The 18,098-nt window shown below is 37.1% G+C and overlaps 1 protein-coding gene across 1 annotated transcript in view; it reads right to left on the reverse strand.

Annotated features, from left to right (window-relative positions):
* Positions 1-3,138: 3,138 nt before the first annotated feature.
* Positions 3,139-18,098, reverse strand: part of ap1m3 (adaptor related protein complex 1 subunit mu 3) — a 35,611-nt gene continuing 20,651 nt past the window's right edge. Inside the window, exons 7-12 of the mRNA XM_028028465.1 lie at positions 13,520-13,662; positions 11,749-11,820; positions 10,610-10,768; positions 9,199-9,324; positions 7,815-7,890; positions 3,139-4,592 (exon numbers count right to left, since the gene is read on the reverse strand). Coding sequence (XP_027884266.1) covers positions 4,570-4,592; positions 7,815-7,890; positions 9,199-9,324; positions 10,610-10,768; positions 11,749-11,820; positions 13,520-13,662 — 599 coding nt within the window. The 3' untranslated portion in view covers positions 3,139-4,569. The remainder of the gene's footprint in view (positions 4,593-7,814; positions 7,891-9,198; positions 9,325-10,609; positions 10,769-11,748; positions 11,821-13,519; positions 13,663-18,098) is intronic.

Raw genomic sequence — 18,098 nt, forward strand, 5'->3', positions numbered from 1 at the left:
ATTTTTCAAGATGCATTTGCTTCAAAAAAACAAAAAGTGGATCATGTCAGAAAGTGATCTGTCTAGAGAAATTCCTCGAAACTTTGTTTTAGGCCCTAGTTCTTTGTTGTTGTTGCTTTCTTTATGTTTTTCCAGTAGGAATGATTGCAAGCCATAGGAATATATGTTATCATCTCTGTACTGATGACACCTACAGTACATTAGCTGGGGCATTATTTTAGGATGTTTGGATTTCACATTTATTTATTTTTTCTATTAGCTGAGAGAAAATAAGTAATGGTTATATGGTCATTCTTCCCAGCTGACAGATGAAACTGAAATGATCACTCCCACTGCCACAACATCCCTGGTTCATCTCAGAAATCTGTGGCTTTTGACAGCGTAATGTCACATCATTCAAAACACCTTATTTAAGGCATCATTGGAAAATCTTTCTAACACTGGTAATCTCTCTATGCTGTACAGAAGGTTAGATGGTTGATACTTTGAGTCTCATCAGGACAATGATCCCCAACACACATCAAAACTGGTTTTGGAAAAACTAAAACAGGCAAACAGCAAGTTTCTGGGAAAGGTTCAACATCAACCCTATTGAAAATGTTCTTAAATGCCAGACTTGTGCCAGAAAACTAACCAGCAGTGGTCAAATATCCAGCCAGAACACCAGAAGCCTTGGGGACGGCTACAAACACAAAAATGTCAGAAAGCCCCTGAGGTTGTTGGGTCAACAACATCACACTTTGAAAGTCAGAGCTTGAATGCATCATTAAAAGTCAAAAATAATATGGTGTGCTTGTAAACCTCTGACCAGAATTTTTTACTTCAGTGAAACATCCTTCCAAATGAACTTTCAGAACTGATTTGGATAGACAGATTGGGGCCTCATCTGCAGTAATGAGGTCTGTTTAGTTAAAGAAAGAAAAGAGCTGAAAAGCAAAGATGCTTTGATAAACAGGAAGTTTTTTTTCTTGCAGCTGGCATAACATTTTGAATGAATAAAAACTATTTTACTTTTGTTAAAAGTTTGACAAGCCGTTCAGTTTAATTTCATCTCAGATAAACAACAAATTTCCATTGTTTTTCATCCGAGTGTTCATGCAGATCATGCCGCTTTGTTGTCTGAACACAAACGCACATCTTGCTGCCTTGAGACAAACAGGGTCAAACAGTTCGCCATTGTTAGTGAGATGACAGACAGCAGACTGAAAGAACAATGCACAAGGCCATGATCTTTAGGGGCTGGTGTAGGCTAGTACCACTTTTTCCTCCTGAACACAACAAACAAAATAAAAGCTGTTGTGATTTTTGCTTGTATAAAACGTGTCCAGCGAAGGCAATCAGCCCCAAATGAGATGAAGAAATTGAGAGATAAATTTCTTTTTCCAAAAAAAACCCAAAAACAAATACCGTATTTTCCGGACTATAGCGCACACTTCACTATAAGCCGCACCCACAAAGTTTGTTTTTTTTTTAAACTGGAAACTTACAGATATAAGCTGCACCGGGCTATAAGCCGCATGGTTCAAAGTGTGGGAAAAAAGTAGCGGCTTATAGTCCGAAAAATACCATACTCAAATATAATATTCTGAAAATTAGGACATTGTTAGCCTAAAGTGTTGGTCAGCTGCATAGTTTTTGCTTTAAAATCTACTTCTATATGAACTTGGATGAAATTTTGGGGGAACACACACTTGTGTTTGTAAGACCCAATAACTCAATGCATTTAAGGATAGAAAGTAAGCTATAAAGCCCAAGAAGGCCCCAGCAGACCCGACTGATAAAACGGTGGTAAAGTATAGACCCTGGCAAGAGCAAAAGAGAATTTAAAAAGCTTCTGGCAATCCCTGGAGCTCAGTGGCCTCAATAATTGTTAATTGGAAAAAGTGCAGAGGCACCTGCATTCATCGGAGATTCAAATGTATGGCTCGACTGAGCAACCAACCAGAAAAGGACTTAAAGCAAGAAGAAAAAGTCTGTCTGTTCTGATTAGTCACAACCAGTAGACAACAGAGCTCCAAGGACAACACACACACAAATCCAACACTGACCCTGTTTCTTGCATTTCTGTGACTTTAATGACTCAGAGACAAAGAAATACAACCCTCTAAGATATTTATGGACAAGCTGATAGCAAACTGATAGTGGGTGAAACAAAAATTACAAAGTCAAACTCAGGGCCTTTTCAAACTGGTTGTGATGACATGGTGTACCTATAAAACTGCCACTGCAGTAGCTAACTCACTCAGATCGGAGTCCGCCAGCCCCACATCGGTGTGTGATTACACAGGAGCACAAGCTGACAGACAATAGCATCATTAGTAAGAGGTGTGTGTTGCCTGCACACCCTCCCACACCACACATACAAACCAATACCTGCATTTCAGAGGCCTCCGTGTTGCTAGCATGATTCGGATGCACAAAGACAGATTTGGTCTTTTTAGGTTCTTTTACAGAGTTTCCGAATGCATAAATAAACACTGTCCAAAATGTTTAAATGTTATCTGAAGCAAAATCCATGGAAAGGAGAGCTGGTTGAAGACTTTTGCACATTACGGTTGGACTGACAAATGCCCAGCACTTCGTCAAAACATCCCTAATGTGCAGGATGGCGGTGCTACAGCGAGTCTAGGACACACTTGTATTTTTCAGGGCTGACAGGGATAAATGCACACATATACTGAGAGGCACTTAAAGAAAATAATCATCTGGCTGTTTTTGAGTGGCCCATCTCTTCAGTTTGACAAAGCTCAAAAGGCTCTGCCAGACAGAAAGAAATAAACTGCCAAATCCAGGTGTGCAAATCTGCTCAGAATAGAAAACATAAATCTGCAGCTGATGGCAAAACAGCGTTCAACAATGTGATGAATGATTAAGAGAGCGGTGAAGACGTCTAAGAAAATATGCTATCACTTTCTGAATTAGAATGAAATAATGTAGTTTTAAAGAACAATCTTTTACTAATGTACAAAAGGTGTAACATAAATACACTGAGTCCCAAATGGTTCAATGGAAGATCATCTCTGCAGAGAAAGGAGAATTAAATGAGTCAATTTCTAATAATGGTATGTAGGTAATTTTATGACATTATTTACAAAGTAGGAGTTGGTCTGGTAAAAAGCAAGGAAGCAAACTTTCAAGACTGGTTACAAAAAATTGTTTATTTCCAAATATATCCCTTTGTTTCCTATGGACAAGCAGTTGATAAATAAATCAGACAATATCACACACTTAAAAAAAGGCCCACTTATGTTTGTTCTGATCCAAGATGAAGGATTGATTGCAATAGAGACCCTTAAAAATATTCTAAAACCAACTGTTTAAAGCAGTGAAGTAACGTGATGTAAAATCTATAAAAGAGAGTGGGTTTTAAGTATCACAAATGGGTCCAAAAACTTGTAAAAGCCAGATGTCAAAAGCCAGCAAAAGAAAACAGTACTGGTAAGAGTTATAAGTTTACAAAGTCAAAATTTTGTGAAGCAAAAAACAAAAACAACCTATTCTACCTTAGCCCTTCCCATCACACTGTTAAGACTTCTTAACCCATTTGTTCTTTGATGCTTGAATCCAAACTGGATAAAATAATGCTGCATAAACAAAAGATAAGATCAAGATTGTTTTTCTCATACTTCTTCCTGGAGAGTTTCAAAGCTGTAAAGCAGATTTCAACAACAGGGACAAGGTTATAACCTCAGTCAGTGGGTTTTATCTTACAGTCGATGCCTCTGACAATATTGTGCCTTATTAATCATTGACCTGGTTGCTGGTGTTGGTTTCAGTGCACTGAGGATTATGTTCACAGTGCCTGTGGTGATGGTAGACATTTTCAGGGCCCTGAACTTGTATTGCCTTTCAGGCAGAATATATATCAGAGATAAAACTGTATCACAGTGATGTTTCAAAGTGATCGAAATATTAATAACAAATATGGGGAATGGGAACTTTGACAGTTTAATGAGCCGACTGATTTAAAGCTGTGGTTACGATCCGTCATAAAGCAACAAGGTAATGTTCTCCATTGACGAAGAGAAATTGGAAGCACATGGCACATTTTAAGTTTATCATATCACAAATCTCCATTATCAATGTCCCTCTTAGAAATAAAAACCTGCTTTAGCTCAGAGCTGCTCCTGCTCCATGTAATCAGTTAATTTACATGTTATACATACAAAACATCACATCAAGAGTAACACTTAAAATGTCAAGTTCTTACTAAAATTGTGTGCTAAATCAACAGAAATATATGACATTAAATTTGGAGCAGCAGAAGTCTGAACCAAAGTTGTTAATTTATTATTCATGTAATAAAAACGTTTCACTAGAGTCCTGGAAAACCCTTCGATGAAATGTAGGTCAGAGGTGATGAAACACTTCTTCCATCTTTGAAGATTGTAAATGCGGAAGACATGACTTCCAGTTACCATTTACAGTGGGGGGAAATGTTCAGATGTCCTCCTGCTCTTGTCCTCAGCTGTCGTCTCCTGACTCCAAGCTGGAGAAATGGAGACAGAGGAGACGGAGACAGGCAGAAGGAGGAACTACCCATTCGTCTAGCAGCAGCAGCTGTGCCCTTTAGTTCGTCCGGAGCTGGTAATCTGCCAAGAAATGTAACAGCGGAGCATTAACGCCGTTCCCGCAACACCCCAAAAAGTGCCATCAGAAGTGCTATCAAAGTAGGTGCATACCAATAAATCATATTTTAAATATTTGATCAAGTTTAAATGAAGTGAAGTGAAGGTTGTTTCCCAAACAAAATCTAAATATCACATTAAGTCATATTTATTGTGAAAGACAAGATCATCAAAATCTCCAGTAAATAATTTTTCAGCATCAGAATTGTGAGTAAAATCCACCTGTTCGAGTCAAACATGGAGAAATATGAACAAGATCCACTTTTGTTTCAAGAGGCAAATACATGATGGACAAATCTATGGATCAATGTTTAATTGCCATTATTTACCTACTCACTTTGGAATATACAGCATCCTCCAAATCAGTGGGACCCCAGAAATGTATATGTAAGAATCCAAAAAAGCCTCAATTTCTTAAAATCATAGCACTATTTCACACAAAACTTTGTCAGAGCAAAAATGGAAAAACATCTAGAAGTCTGATTATGGCTTCCAATTATCTAAATCATCCTACCATGCAATTTTGGTTAGAAAACAAACAAAATAAATTTAAAAAAATAACTATTCCGTTTGAGATGTCCAGCCAGTTTCATGGACTCTTTGATTAAATTAGTTTTAAATTGCTTTTCTGTAAAGGGTATTTTAAGCTCAAATTGTAGAATGTTAAAGTTTATCTCAGTAATGCTGCCAACAGAAGCACTAAAGTCATACACTACCTTGTTATTGTTAAATATACGGTGTGTGTCTGTGTCTCATAATTACATCTGAGCATTTATAGGTCCTATATGTGATGCAAGATGAAGCTTCAGACTGTACTTTTGGTTAGATTGAATAATACCACTCAATCATGTCAAAAGATGGTATTTAAGAACTGAGTTAGAAACTGTGTTCATGGATTCAGAAATATTCACTTTATATTATATTCTGGCACTGTTAAGGAAATAACCAGACATTCGCCAAAAGTCATTGAATGGAGTCTCTAGGAAATCCAGAAGAGCATTTATAGCTCCTTTATGATTACAAATATAATAGAAATAGGACAAGAATAGTTATTATCATTCATTTTTCATTAACTTAATAACAAGACTGCATGAAGAGTCTAAACTATTTTCTCTATAACATGGTCATAAACCAGGTGCAGCTTTGAACACAGAACTATTTTTCTGTACAGACAGATCATGTAAACTCAGCCCTTATTTAATGTTGGTTCTGATGATCTCTGAGCCAACCCAGAACCAACATCAACAGCTGATGGGATGTGGCAAATACTGCTTGTCAAATATATGCTCACGTCTCACACCATCCTTTGGTGCTTCGATAAAAAAGCTCAACAAAACACACAACACTTTGGCATGTGCCTCTTCCCATATGGAACGACTGAGCATGTTAACCATCCAGCTCAAAATGCCATAATTAAAAAGAAAATTGGAAATATATATTTTTGTTTCAACTCATCAAAATTGGATATATGTAATAAACGGATGAGAGAAAACTTGTTTAAAACTTTTTTTGTTTGTTTTCAATGAAGTGTCATAATCTCAAGCTTTTCTAAAGACACGACTTTGTTTTATTTACCCCCCCCCACCCCCCAGGAGAGGGAAAAAAGCATCAATAGAAAAAATCACAGTTAATATAAAGTTCTTAGTACAATACCATTACAAACCACTTATAGTGTTTACATTATCCTCATCCCCTCTTAAAAGTCAGAAGAAAACCATTCAAAATATTAGAAAAAGCATCAACATGTTTTATACCTGCCATTGCTTCATGCTACTTTACTGCTGTAAAGTACAACTGGGTGTGTGTTCAGTCATTAATAACTCAGTACCTTCAGTCTACAGTATCAGGGCATTATTTAATCAGCATGAAAGTAGTGGTGAGTGAAATTAGATCTTGTCCTTCTCTCCCCCGGTGCTGTCGAAGCAACAGTGAGAAAGGCGATAGCATTCCCTTCAGTCACCATATTTCTCATCACTCTTCTTACTTTCATCTTTACTCATGGCCGCCCTCCTGCCCCTTCCTCTTTCTCCTTTGCCTCCTTGCTGATGAAGCAGCAGGCAGAGTGAGGGGCAGTGGCATTTGCAGAGTGCCACCCTGGGAGATCTTTGGCACTCTTTGGCATCATTCAACCTCTTCACTTCCTGACAAAAGCCAGGTAATGAATATGACAGATGCAATAAAGATGACTTTTGTCCCTGTGGATAGCAGGTTTGGCACTTAAGGATTTCTGGCAGTGGGCCAGCATGGGGATTTGGTCTCCATCTCCATATCATTTCTGTTTGTGCCCTTCATGAACCCAGTGGGGAGGTACAGAGGATTATACTGAAGAGTATTACTTTAATGTGACTCTAATCCTGTCATATGAATTGCTTTGTAATATTCTCAAAAACCCAATGTGTTTAGAGGAAAGGTTTTACTACATGTTAAAGGAAGGGTATAGCAGTATGAGCAGATTATCAGACTTTCTATATCTTGTCCTTAGTGCCACCCAAGGACAAGGGTGGCACCAAACAGAAGGTTATGTTTGATTTAATTTTTGTTCAGACATAAACATAAGTGAAGCATTTGATTTTGATCATGTTTCTTGCACTTTCCTTCACAATTCCATCACATTACATTTCTCTTTTCATCTCAGCCCCATTTTTTTCTCCAATCAATCAAATTTTATTTATTGAGGACATGTTGTGAATGTTATGAATTGCAGATATAGACAGATGGATGGACAAGTGGATGAACAAACAGACAAAAGAGTAAAGGAATGGATAAACAAATGTGTAAATCGATGGTCAAACAAATGGCCGATGGATAAATACACCCCTTTACACCAATTTTTTTTTTCCCATTCTCCATTTTTTCTTGCAATACTTATCCACAACTCAAAAATCATATTGCACACACTTCCACACTGAGTAGGCACCCTGTTGGTTATAAGACCTTTCAGCCTTTATTGAGCATAAATCTAATATTCAAAAAGCCCATAACAAGGATTGACTGGGGTCTGAATCACTGCTCAATAGGTTTTAACTTTCTTTTTTGAACTTTTTTTTGGAGAAAAACCCTTTGCTTAAAAAATCCCTTCGAAAAACCCCACACTTTATCTTAACGAATGCATGTTAACTCATGAATCCAGATCCGAGGGTTGTGTGTGTATTTCATTGTTAGCTTTAACAATATTTATTCTCTCACCTCCACTTTGTGTGATGTAGCGCACCCACGGCAACGCCTGGTAGCCACTCTTCTCTATGATCTTTAGGTAGCGCACCTGAATAAATATACATATTATTTATAGGTATTTCACTCATTTACACATAAGCGGACACAGTCTGTAAGATATTCATTCTGAAGCTTGTAATTCAGCCATTAACTTCACGTAATGTCTGCAGCAGCGTGTTTCTAGCTGATGTGAAATTTGTGCATCGCTAAATCCAATAACTATCACTTTTATGATGCACTGAAGTGTCTACAGAGTGCCCACAATTATTAGGCAAGTTGATTTTATTACCGAATAAAGACAGTGCTCTTAGCCAGTCTAAAATTGTTCATTAACATCAGACCTGAATATTTAAAGTGAGATTTCTGGATTCCTTAGGAGAATATCTATGTATCAACAATTATTTGGTAGATATTAATGTGCAGAATTATTATGTAGATAAATGAAAAAACTTATTTTTTTCATCTTATTACTTTGTTAAAGTAAGAATAGTAAACTAAACTGTTTACATTTCTGTTAAAAAAAAAAATCAGTGGCCTGGACAGCCACCATTTCCCCCCTCAGCAACAGAAACTCTAATGGAGTCTCAGTTTCTTGATCTGTTGACCATCAACTATTTATGTAGCAGCAACCACAGCCTCCGTTACACTGCTCAAAGTGGTTGACTGTTTTCCTCCATGAATCTCCTGTTTCAGAGAAACCCACAAGTTCTTAATAGTACCGTTATTGATCCAGCCATGGCCCCATTCATTTGATCTGTCAAGAGTCACTTATATCTCATCGATGTAAAAAACTTTGACAACTGCATCTTCAGATATTTTTGATATTGATATTTCATGTTTGGTGTAGACCAGTAATTAGCCTTCTTCCCCTTGGTCATATCACTAAGTATTGAACATCTTCTATTTTTGGTAGGTTGCAGTTCTGAAATATAATCTGTGGAGCAGAATAGGTCACACGTTTGACAGATAATTTGTCATTTCTTTTCCACAATACATTTCTCACAATTCTATTGACTATTTGTAACAAATAGTTACTTAGTTAATTATAGTTTTCCTCCCAAAAATCTTGGAAATCCGAATAGTGCGACCTCAGTTAAATCAATTTTATAGCCTATTTGACCTGAGGAATAGAAGCTGCCTAATAATTATGCACATCCTGTTACAGGTGTTGATGTACTGAGGCCACACAAATAAATCCAAACATTCAAGTGATGCTCACTTTTCTAATGATTGTGGACACAGTGTATTTTTCTAGTGTGATGTGAACTAACCAAAAAAAGACCAAGTAGATTCAAACATTTTACTTCACCCATAAAGTCTTGTTCAAAATAAGAAACTTGTTCCTGAGGAGCTCTACCTGAATCCCAGAGACTGTGAAATAAGGGATCTCAAAATCAACTGTGATTGGTCTCTTTGCTTCCAACTCGTCGCTCTCTACACTGGGCAGCCCAAAGTGGGCCCGCATCACATACTCCTTCCCGCCCTGAAACAGAAACAAAATCAAGGCAACACATTGGTTACTGACATTCAGATGACACAGAGTCTTGTAAACTTCAGATATTTTACACAAGGAAAAAAACAAACTGCATTTATGGTAAGTCAAGACAACTTCCTCAGTCATAACAAGGTGAATCATTTTATAGAACTTCTGGCAAATAATGCTCCACAAGAGACACATAAAAACTGTTAATCATTCTTCAGAACATTATCCCAACACTGACTTTATCACGCTGTACTTTGGTTTTATTGCCTGGACATCAATTATTGTCAGTTCTGACTTTAAAACCTTTCAAATGAAGTACTTCTCTTTGGACGTTTAATATTCATCCCATGTAGAGAGGAAATAATGACTTCAAATCTGGCAGGAAAATTGTGCAGTCATGCAGTCCCCCAACTGTCACAGCAGACTGATTAATAGTTAGATAATACGATTGCAGATTTTTATAACCTTGCGCTTTTACACAAAATAAAGAAAAACACAATTTAAAGATATTCTTAGATATCTTTAAATTATTGATGAAAATTACATTTAAACTGTAGATGCATGTATTTTTAGTAGATTTTTTAGGTAAAATGGTATTTTTAGAGCAGGTTTATACAGGGTTGCAACATTTACAGACTGATGCTGCTTGCAAGTGAATGTAGCCACTGGCTTGTGATTTCAACCAGCCGCTGCTTTGTTTGTTTCCTCAACCTCCTTCATTAATTTCTTGTTAACTGAGGCTGTCTGGGAGAATATGCAATTTTACAGCGTTCAAAGGTGAATAATAGCATGGCAGTTACACATGAGCTGGATAACAAAACCACATCGGTAATTCCTAGCCCTTCCTGACAGGCTGAAGGTTTAATGAAGTACAGAGAAGATATCACAAGTTGACAGATGAAAGGAGTCTCAGCTGAATTAATAGGCATTAAGTTGTTTTGTTTTTTTAAAAGTTTTTTAAAGAAATTAATTTAAACAGGTTTTAAAGCAAAAAATGCCAGTAAAATGCAGATTACCAGTAAAACAGAGAGGAAGAAGATAAAATGCATGTGAAGAGATCAGGCAATGCATCCTGTGTATCTAAACACAACAGCTTCACTTTGTCACAAGCCTAAATAGTGTGTAAATATAATTGTCTTCAGTATTTTAAAAAATATAAAGGAAGATAACAGCGCAACAAAAAAAGCAGACTTTGCACCACCTGCAGTGAACATTGTGTAAATACATTTTGTTATGTTTACATGTGTATTTAAGTGACTTAGGAAAATTAGTATTTCACACTAACAGGGAAGGATTTGATGTTCCACTGCACTGCGCTCTTCTCAGGGACCCACTTGGCGCTGCCGGTGCTGGTCTTGAACTTGGGTGAGTCAGCGTCACTGGGCACCGGCACCATAATGGACACATTGTTGGCAGTGGAGCGACTTTTAAATTGACTACGGGCCTATAGAGGGTGACAGAGGACAGAGTTCAAAGGTCATTCAAGAGATTTTGAATGAATTACATCCTAAAGATTGTGCAGTGTGTGTGGCTTTGAGGGCATCAAACAGATGGTGAATGAAAATCCATTTGTCTCAAACATACTAGATAGAGAGAGAAAGAAATTAAACTAAGGGGAAGGTGTTTATTATTTTTATTTATTTTATTAAGTAATAAATAAAATGTTCCACTTTTTGTAAATTAAAAAAAAAGTGCAAAAATGTCATGAGTTACTGTTTTACAGTCCAAGCCTTATTGAACCATTTCTCAGTGGGAATTACGGCTGCAAGTCTTTTGGAAACTTTCTCATCTTTACAATGTAGCCTACAGAAATTAATTATTTTCTGCAAAGTAGCTCCAGCTCAGACTGATTGAGAGTTTTTGCCCAGCAATTCAAGTCTCACCACAGATTTTAACTTGCATTTGTGTCAGGACTTTGACTGGGCTGTTGTCCTGCTGCCCTAGTCTCAAATCGTTTTCAGCCTCTAACAGGTTTACTCCTAGGATTTCCATTTATCTTTTCATCTTTTTGGTTGGCTTGCCGTTTTGCCTTACTTATTATTTTTATTTTATTTATTTGTTTCAAGGATAACCCCTTAAGATGTATCACCTCATTTTCAAGGGGCTCCTTATACTTTTTGCATTATTCATGATTGGACAGTCTTCTGTAAGACATTTAAAGCTTGGGATATTGCTATTCACCCTAAACATAATTGCTTCAAAATATTATTCCTAAAACCGGCTGGGCGCCGTCTGCTTACTAATATTCTGGATATCAGAGCAAAGGGATCTAAATAAACCCATGATCCACTGTTTAAATAAAAAGAAATGTTGGAATATTGTTTCAATGATACATTGCTACACTTCTTTGTGTTGATCTCACATAAAATCCTGAAAAAAATACATTGTGGTCAGGCACTGTTTAATTTTGTCACTTGTCCTTACCTTCACTTTGATCTCCACACGGCTGTGAGAAAACTTTTCAATAACACTTTCGATCCATATAAGAGGCTTCACCTGTCGGGAACACACCAAGAGACACGGTGAGCAAGGTCACAAGAGCAAGAGTGCATTGCGCTGAAAACATCACATTACTAACAGAGTGGACAAGAGAGGAACCATGCTGTGCTTGTAAAAATGGAATAAATTAAAAGCAGTAAACATTTTAGTCAGGATTATAGCACAGGAGACCTTTTAGCAAATGTCTGACAGAGCACAACAAACCCAGGTCAATACACACTGGCTTTTTATTATTGCTATTTTTCCAATTGGTCATTGCAGCTCAGTATGGCTTAACTAGTTAAGTGCATGCTCAAAAACAAGTCCAAATAAAAGATTTATCAAAAACAACACAGAAAAATATTTGGTCTGCAGCTGGAAAAGGGGCAATTTATATATTTTTGCATGAAAGTCTCCACATTTACTTTCATTCACACAGCAGCAGTTTACAAAGATATTACACCATTAAATGTGGAAAAGGGCTCGGCCTGTGCTTTTTATACCAGCGATTCATCATTCATTTAATGATGCTCACATAATGAAGGCGCCTATTGTGCATATTAAACAGCAGCTAAATAAAATAAATGAAGAATACAAGGGAACAGGGACCAAACCTTTTCAATGATCCAATAAAAGATTGGGAAAAGAACTTAATAAATAAAAGAGTCAAAAAAATATGCTTGCTGCATTAAGTTTGAACAGGGAAGAAAGTTCTGTTCCTTTACAGAAATGAATGTGAAATCTACTTCTCCCTGATGACTTTGAATTACTGCAGTCTGAAGCCTGCAGTTTTCCCCTTTAAGTTTCATTTAAACTATTCTAGTATAGCATATAATTATAAATCTTATGAAAGCTGTTCATGGTTTTTTCACCTTTTTGCCAAATGTAGTTGTGGAACTTCTCATTGACAGCGTGCGAACATTTGCAGCATCAAAATCTCACATTGTCCTTTGATCTCTCAGAATTTCGTCTGTTTCTGCATCCCTCCAGTCAGAGACACTACTCCATGCTCCTACACCATTAGACACCAGACACCATTTTTCATGTGACACTAGTCACATGAAAAAGTTTCACAGTAATTGAATTTTCAAATTTATTACTATTTATTGATGCTTTCCTTAAACAAACAGTGTAGAAAATAGTAAAACTACCAATCCTGACAATACAAGCAGTTTTAATTAAACACAATTAATTGGAATTATTGTGACAATGATAAATCAAAATTCTTATGATACAAAATGTATCATGATAAATGATAAAATGATACAACAGTTGGGAGCTCTCATATTCTAAAAGATTTTCACAAGACGAAAAAAAACACCCCTTAATTCTTATTTAGGTGATAGCTTTTTGACTTGTCCTTGTAAATTGCGTAAGCTTGTAGATATTGTCTAACATACTGTGCTGAAACATCAGTCACACAAAAATAACTTATGACTTATATAAGTAAATCCTAAAAACCAAAACAACAGAAAACCTGCTTAAAAAGTGGTTAGGATTTGCACACTTTCTCTTATTATTACCACTACAAATGTAAGCAGAAGTAGAGGAAGGAAAATATTTTCTGGATAAACACAGAAGCGGCTGTGATGCAGGTGTCCGAGGCTCGGCACTGAATGAGGTGAATAATTCATGTGTTCTTGGCTCTGGTAATCTGCAGGTGGTTGATGGTACGTGCGCTCTTTATGAGGACAGATTTGTTTGTGGGTCCGCTCACCGTTGTGTTGAGGCGGTACGACATGAGCTCGCTCTCGCCATCGGGGGGGATGAAAGAGATGGTCCGGTCGTTCTCGAAGCGCGACAGACGGACGCACTGATGAAACTTCACATCTTCCAGCTCAACCGTCTTGCTCTTCTCTCCTGCCACAACACACAAACAGAAAGTTTTTAACGCAGTCCTGGGGGAGTGAATCAAGGTCAAGGTAATGACCAACCAACATGCACTCCATCTAACATGCACTGTAAGAGTTTTATTCTTCCATATCTACTTGCCCCCCCATTTCCTTCCCGACTATACAAATAGTTTGCAGCCCTAAAAATGGAGACATCTTGCCCTTGACACCGTCTGCTATCATTCCCCCACCCCCACTGAAAAATATAGCTACACCCACAAAATGAAATCAATTTCAACCTCAATTTTTAAAACTTAAAGTATCTTCAAGGTACGTTGTTAAGCTTCAGCAGCACCACACTTAGATAAAATCAATACAAATGAACTAAAGAGAGTTTCAATTCACTGCTATATGATCGTTAATAACTGCTTTAGTCATGTCTTTTGTATTCTACAGGGACAAAATAGACTAAAATATAACAAAATTCTAGGTTTTGAAATATCTCTCTCACACACCCATCTGACTGGTCAGAAAACAAAATAATTCAACAAAAAAATCTCCCAATTTCAATAACATCGTTTAATGCTTAATTCAGTAACACAGATCAACAAGTCATTGAGTCATTTGGAATAATAAATATTAAAAAATAAAATTAAAAATGTCCTTGCTATGTTTTCTGGCATTTAGCAAATATGAATAATTTTGGTAAATCCAACAAACCTAAAACAAGCAAAGTTCAGAGAGTGAGAAAGAAAATATGTTATTAGGTGAATGAAAATATCTGTTAAAATGTAAACATTTTCCAAATTCAGATTTTGTATCAAATGTTAGATTGTACTTTATTACAAAACCTCTGCAAATAGAATACCAATCACTTTCAAGGTCTTTACACAGAAATCAAACACATTATACTTAAAAACACCTAACTGAGGATTTCCAACATGATTTCTAGCACCTGTATATACCATGTAAATAAATTTAAGCAGAAGACAATTGTCTATAGCTGATTAATTATTTGCATTATCTTCCCATATTATGAGTTTTAAAATGTTTAAAACTTTCTGGCAAAACTTTGATGTGATTCAACTAAAAAAATTCCACTAAATATTTTTCCTACAGGCAGTGGAAAAGTGTGAGTCTGTAAAATGTAACACTCAACCTCTGGAAAGTCTGTATCTGTAGTGTGAAGCAGAAAGCCTAGCGCTCCCATCCACTGTGGTTAATAGAGGCTGCTGAGTTGTGGAAAAAGGCTGTAATGACTGTGGGTCTGTGGGCCCTTGGCTAAATCCTCCCATTGAACAGTCAGCCAAAACCTGCCTTACCTGCTCTGAATGCAACCCTGGACCAGCACTTAGGGCTGTCTGAGAGAAAGCGTATGAGCATGTGTGCATATTTTCGTATGCAGCTACCTTCTTCATTGTCCTCTTGAGTCGGTGTACGTGCAAAGGTTTATGCATCGCCTGTCTCAGCAGATGTGAGAAAATTGCCTGTTTCTCTATTGATTTCGGTTTGTGTGGGTGTGTGTGCGCTTGTATGTGTGTGACATTCCCTGAAGTCGGGACTGGATGAGGTCAGGTCTAAACTGACTACAGCTCTTTTAGTTAGGAAATGCAGGGAAGCCCTTTGAAAATGCTTCTGTCCTTGTTTTTTTTATAAGTAAGCAACACACAGACCATACCTTCCATGCATCATCAGCACAAGAGAGAAAGGAAAGGTCATATGGAACGCTCTTCATTGCTTGTCATTGCTCGTATGTTAGGGGCCAGAGGACAAGATAAATGGGTGTTTTTGTGTCAGCGGGGGATCGGCGAAGCAGCCAAGTCCCTTGTGGTCCACCTTAGGGCCACGCACACCTGTTTCCATGCTCTTAGTGCACAGAAGTAGACAGTTGGAACATAATCGGGTCTGCCTTTCACAGGAAACCTGTTTGCATTGACATTTGGTCGATCTTCCATCCATCTTGCATTTGTCTGAGCTGTGGAAGTGACCATTTTCACGACAAGAATATGAATTTTCTTCTGCAGATCTTGTTCTTATTGATTGTGAACAATGTGTTTTCACTTTTCATTTATAAAATTATTTAAACAAGTCATTTTTAAAATGTCATCTAGGCATAGCTTAGAATTCCCCTGTAGCCATCAGTATGTTTTTCACCAACGTTGGAATAATCTTGAGACAGCTCATTGGTTTTGCCAACATGACATGTTTCTTGTGAGACACCTTTATAATGAGACTCCTTTTTATAGTCAATCAGTTGAGATTGAAGCAGAAGATATTAACTTGCACTCAGTGGCCAAATTACTTTTTAATTACTGAGAGATTTTGCAAGCCTCTTTGCACCCCTCTCTTCATTTGCTCAATACCTTTTCCCCTTTGCCATTCCATTTTATGACAAATAACTTAATTTATGGACATCAAAGGTTTGATTTCTTTCCATGTGGGGATTGGATGGTTTGTTACAGACACCTGGTAAGAATTTAATCTCAATTACACCTTAAGAATTACATTTTCTTACAAGACTGGGGAATGGTGCAGTACTTCTTTAATTTTCTGTATGTTATTGCACTCAAGGAGATTTAACGTAATGGAAGGCCCCTTGATGCAGCCGACCCTGGAGCTGATACATTCATGTTGTCTTTCTATGTCAGATGTTCTAATATGTTGGTAAAAAGACTGAACTACTGGCATATCTGCATTTATAAAACTATATTAGACCTTCTTCTTTCATATTAAAAATTCAACATCCTCAACAAAGTGTTTGAGCCAACAATGTTCATTAACAAATCATGCTAATCTCAAAGGTAACAAATGATTTTGCTAACTTTTGTTAGAAAGTTGTCAAGTATTTTGTCACTCACGTTTTTTAAGATGTTTTATTGGCTCTAGTGGCCTTTTGATAGTGAATTGGCAGGGAAGTGGGTAATGAGAGAAGTGAAAAAACATACGGCAAGGGTCGCCAGGCCGGGAATTGAACCTGCTACAGCAGCATCGAGGGTGAAGGCCTCCATATGTGGGTTGTGCTTAACCCCTGCGCCACCACAGCACCCCTGTCACTCACTTTTTACCGAGTGGATTTAAGCTACATTTGGAACTCTGTAAATACCCGAATATCTAATTTTTGCTTCATTATGCTGTTTCAGTAGTAAATCTCAACCAGGTCTTTGCTGGAAAATTGAATTAAAGAATTAGACTTAATTAATATATGACTTAAACAATGAATGTTGCAGTGAAATGGAACATTGTCAATTAAAAAAAAATTATATCCTTATCCAAGTTCTGTGTTGTAGCATTTCTGGGCTTTGGCCAGTAGAGGGCAGCAATAAATGATTTATACACTCACTCCCATGTCTAACGAGACGGGATGCAAAAAAGTACAGATAATTTAAGAATATTTAGAAATGGCTATATATATATATAAATTATAAAACAAAACAAAAAACAAAAACACGTCTGAGTGCAAACGATAAGTGAGACTGATGTTTCTATTAATATTCACGGAGAGTCTGCATGGATATCTCCCAGAGTGTTTGATCATTATTCCTGATCAGCATTTCTAAGGCATTATGTTATTTGCTACATTGCAACACACAGCAGGGGGTGGAGGGAGCGGTGGATGTTGTGGACTGCAGACATTCCAGAGAGACGTCAGATAGCCACAAACCCTCACCTTTCATCTGCAGGGCTGCCGCCCGAGGTGAGGATTAACTCTGTGGCAAAGAGGCTAGACAGAGATGGAGCCTTCCCTCCTCTGTGAGAAGCAGAAGGGCGTGCTGAAGAAATGTAGGCTACGGAGGGGAGGAAGAGGAAGATGCTCAGGGAATTGGGAAGGAAAGATGTAGCTGTGGGAAACAATGAAGGTAGAAATTTCTTGGCAGAGACGAGGGGGGTAGATGGAAAAGAAAAGCAACGCACAGGAGTACGACAGAAAAAGGAGGCAGGGAGTGAAGGTGGGTTCAAGGTGAGTGCGAGTTGGTTTCTATCATTATTAACTTGCATATATTTTGCATTCCAAAATACACCTACAAAGCAATTATGTAATGAATTACATATTTTAGTAAATTCCTTCCTGTCACTAACACAAACTGGCAGTGTTTATTCAGTGTCAAACATCTTATGAATTTTTAGATGTCGAGAAGCAGTATTAAAAATTATGTGTAACTTTATGCAATTCTTGCTTAGTACTCCATATGAATCTTTTATAACCAAATTATAAAAATGATAATTTGATAATGATGATAATTTATAACTAAATTATAAAAAGGATATGACACCAAATGGGAGATATTTGTTTTAGTAATAGCTCATTTAAGGAAAATAAATACTATATTCTACATACCATATTCAGTCTTAACATTTGGTTAAAGACAAGAGCTACAGCTAGTTATGTAAATAAAACTCAAAATGCTATAATGATATAAGAATCAGGTGTGGTACAAAATTTTAAGCCTAACAGATCAGCTTGTT

This window comes from Xiphophorus couchianus, chromosome 9 (genome assembly GCF_001444195.1).
Source record: "Xiphophorus couchianus chromosome 9, X_couchianus-1.0, whole genome shotgun sequence".
NCBI lineage: Eukaryota > Metazoa > Chordata > Actinopteri > Cyprinodontiformes > Poeciliidae > Xiphophorus > Xiphophorus couchianus.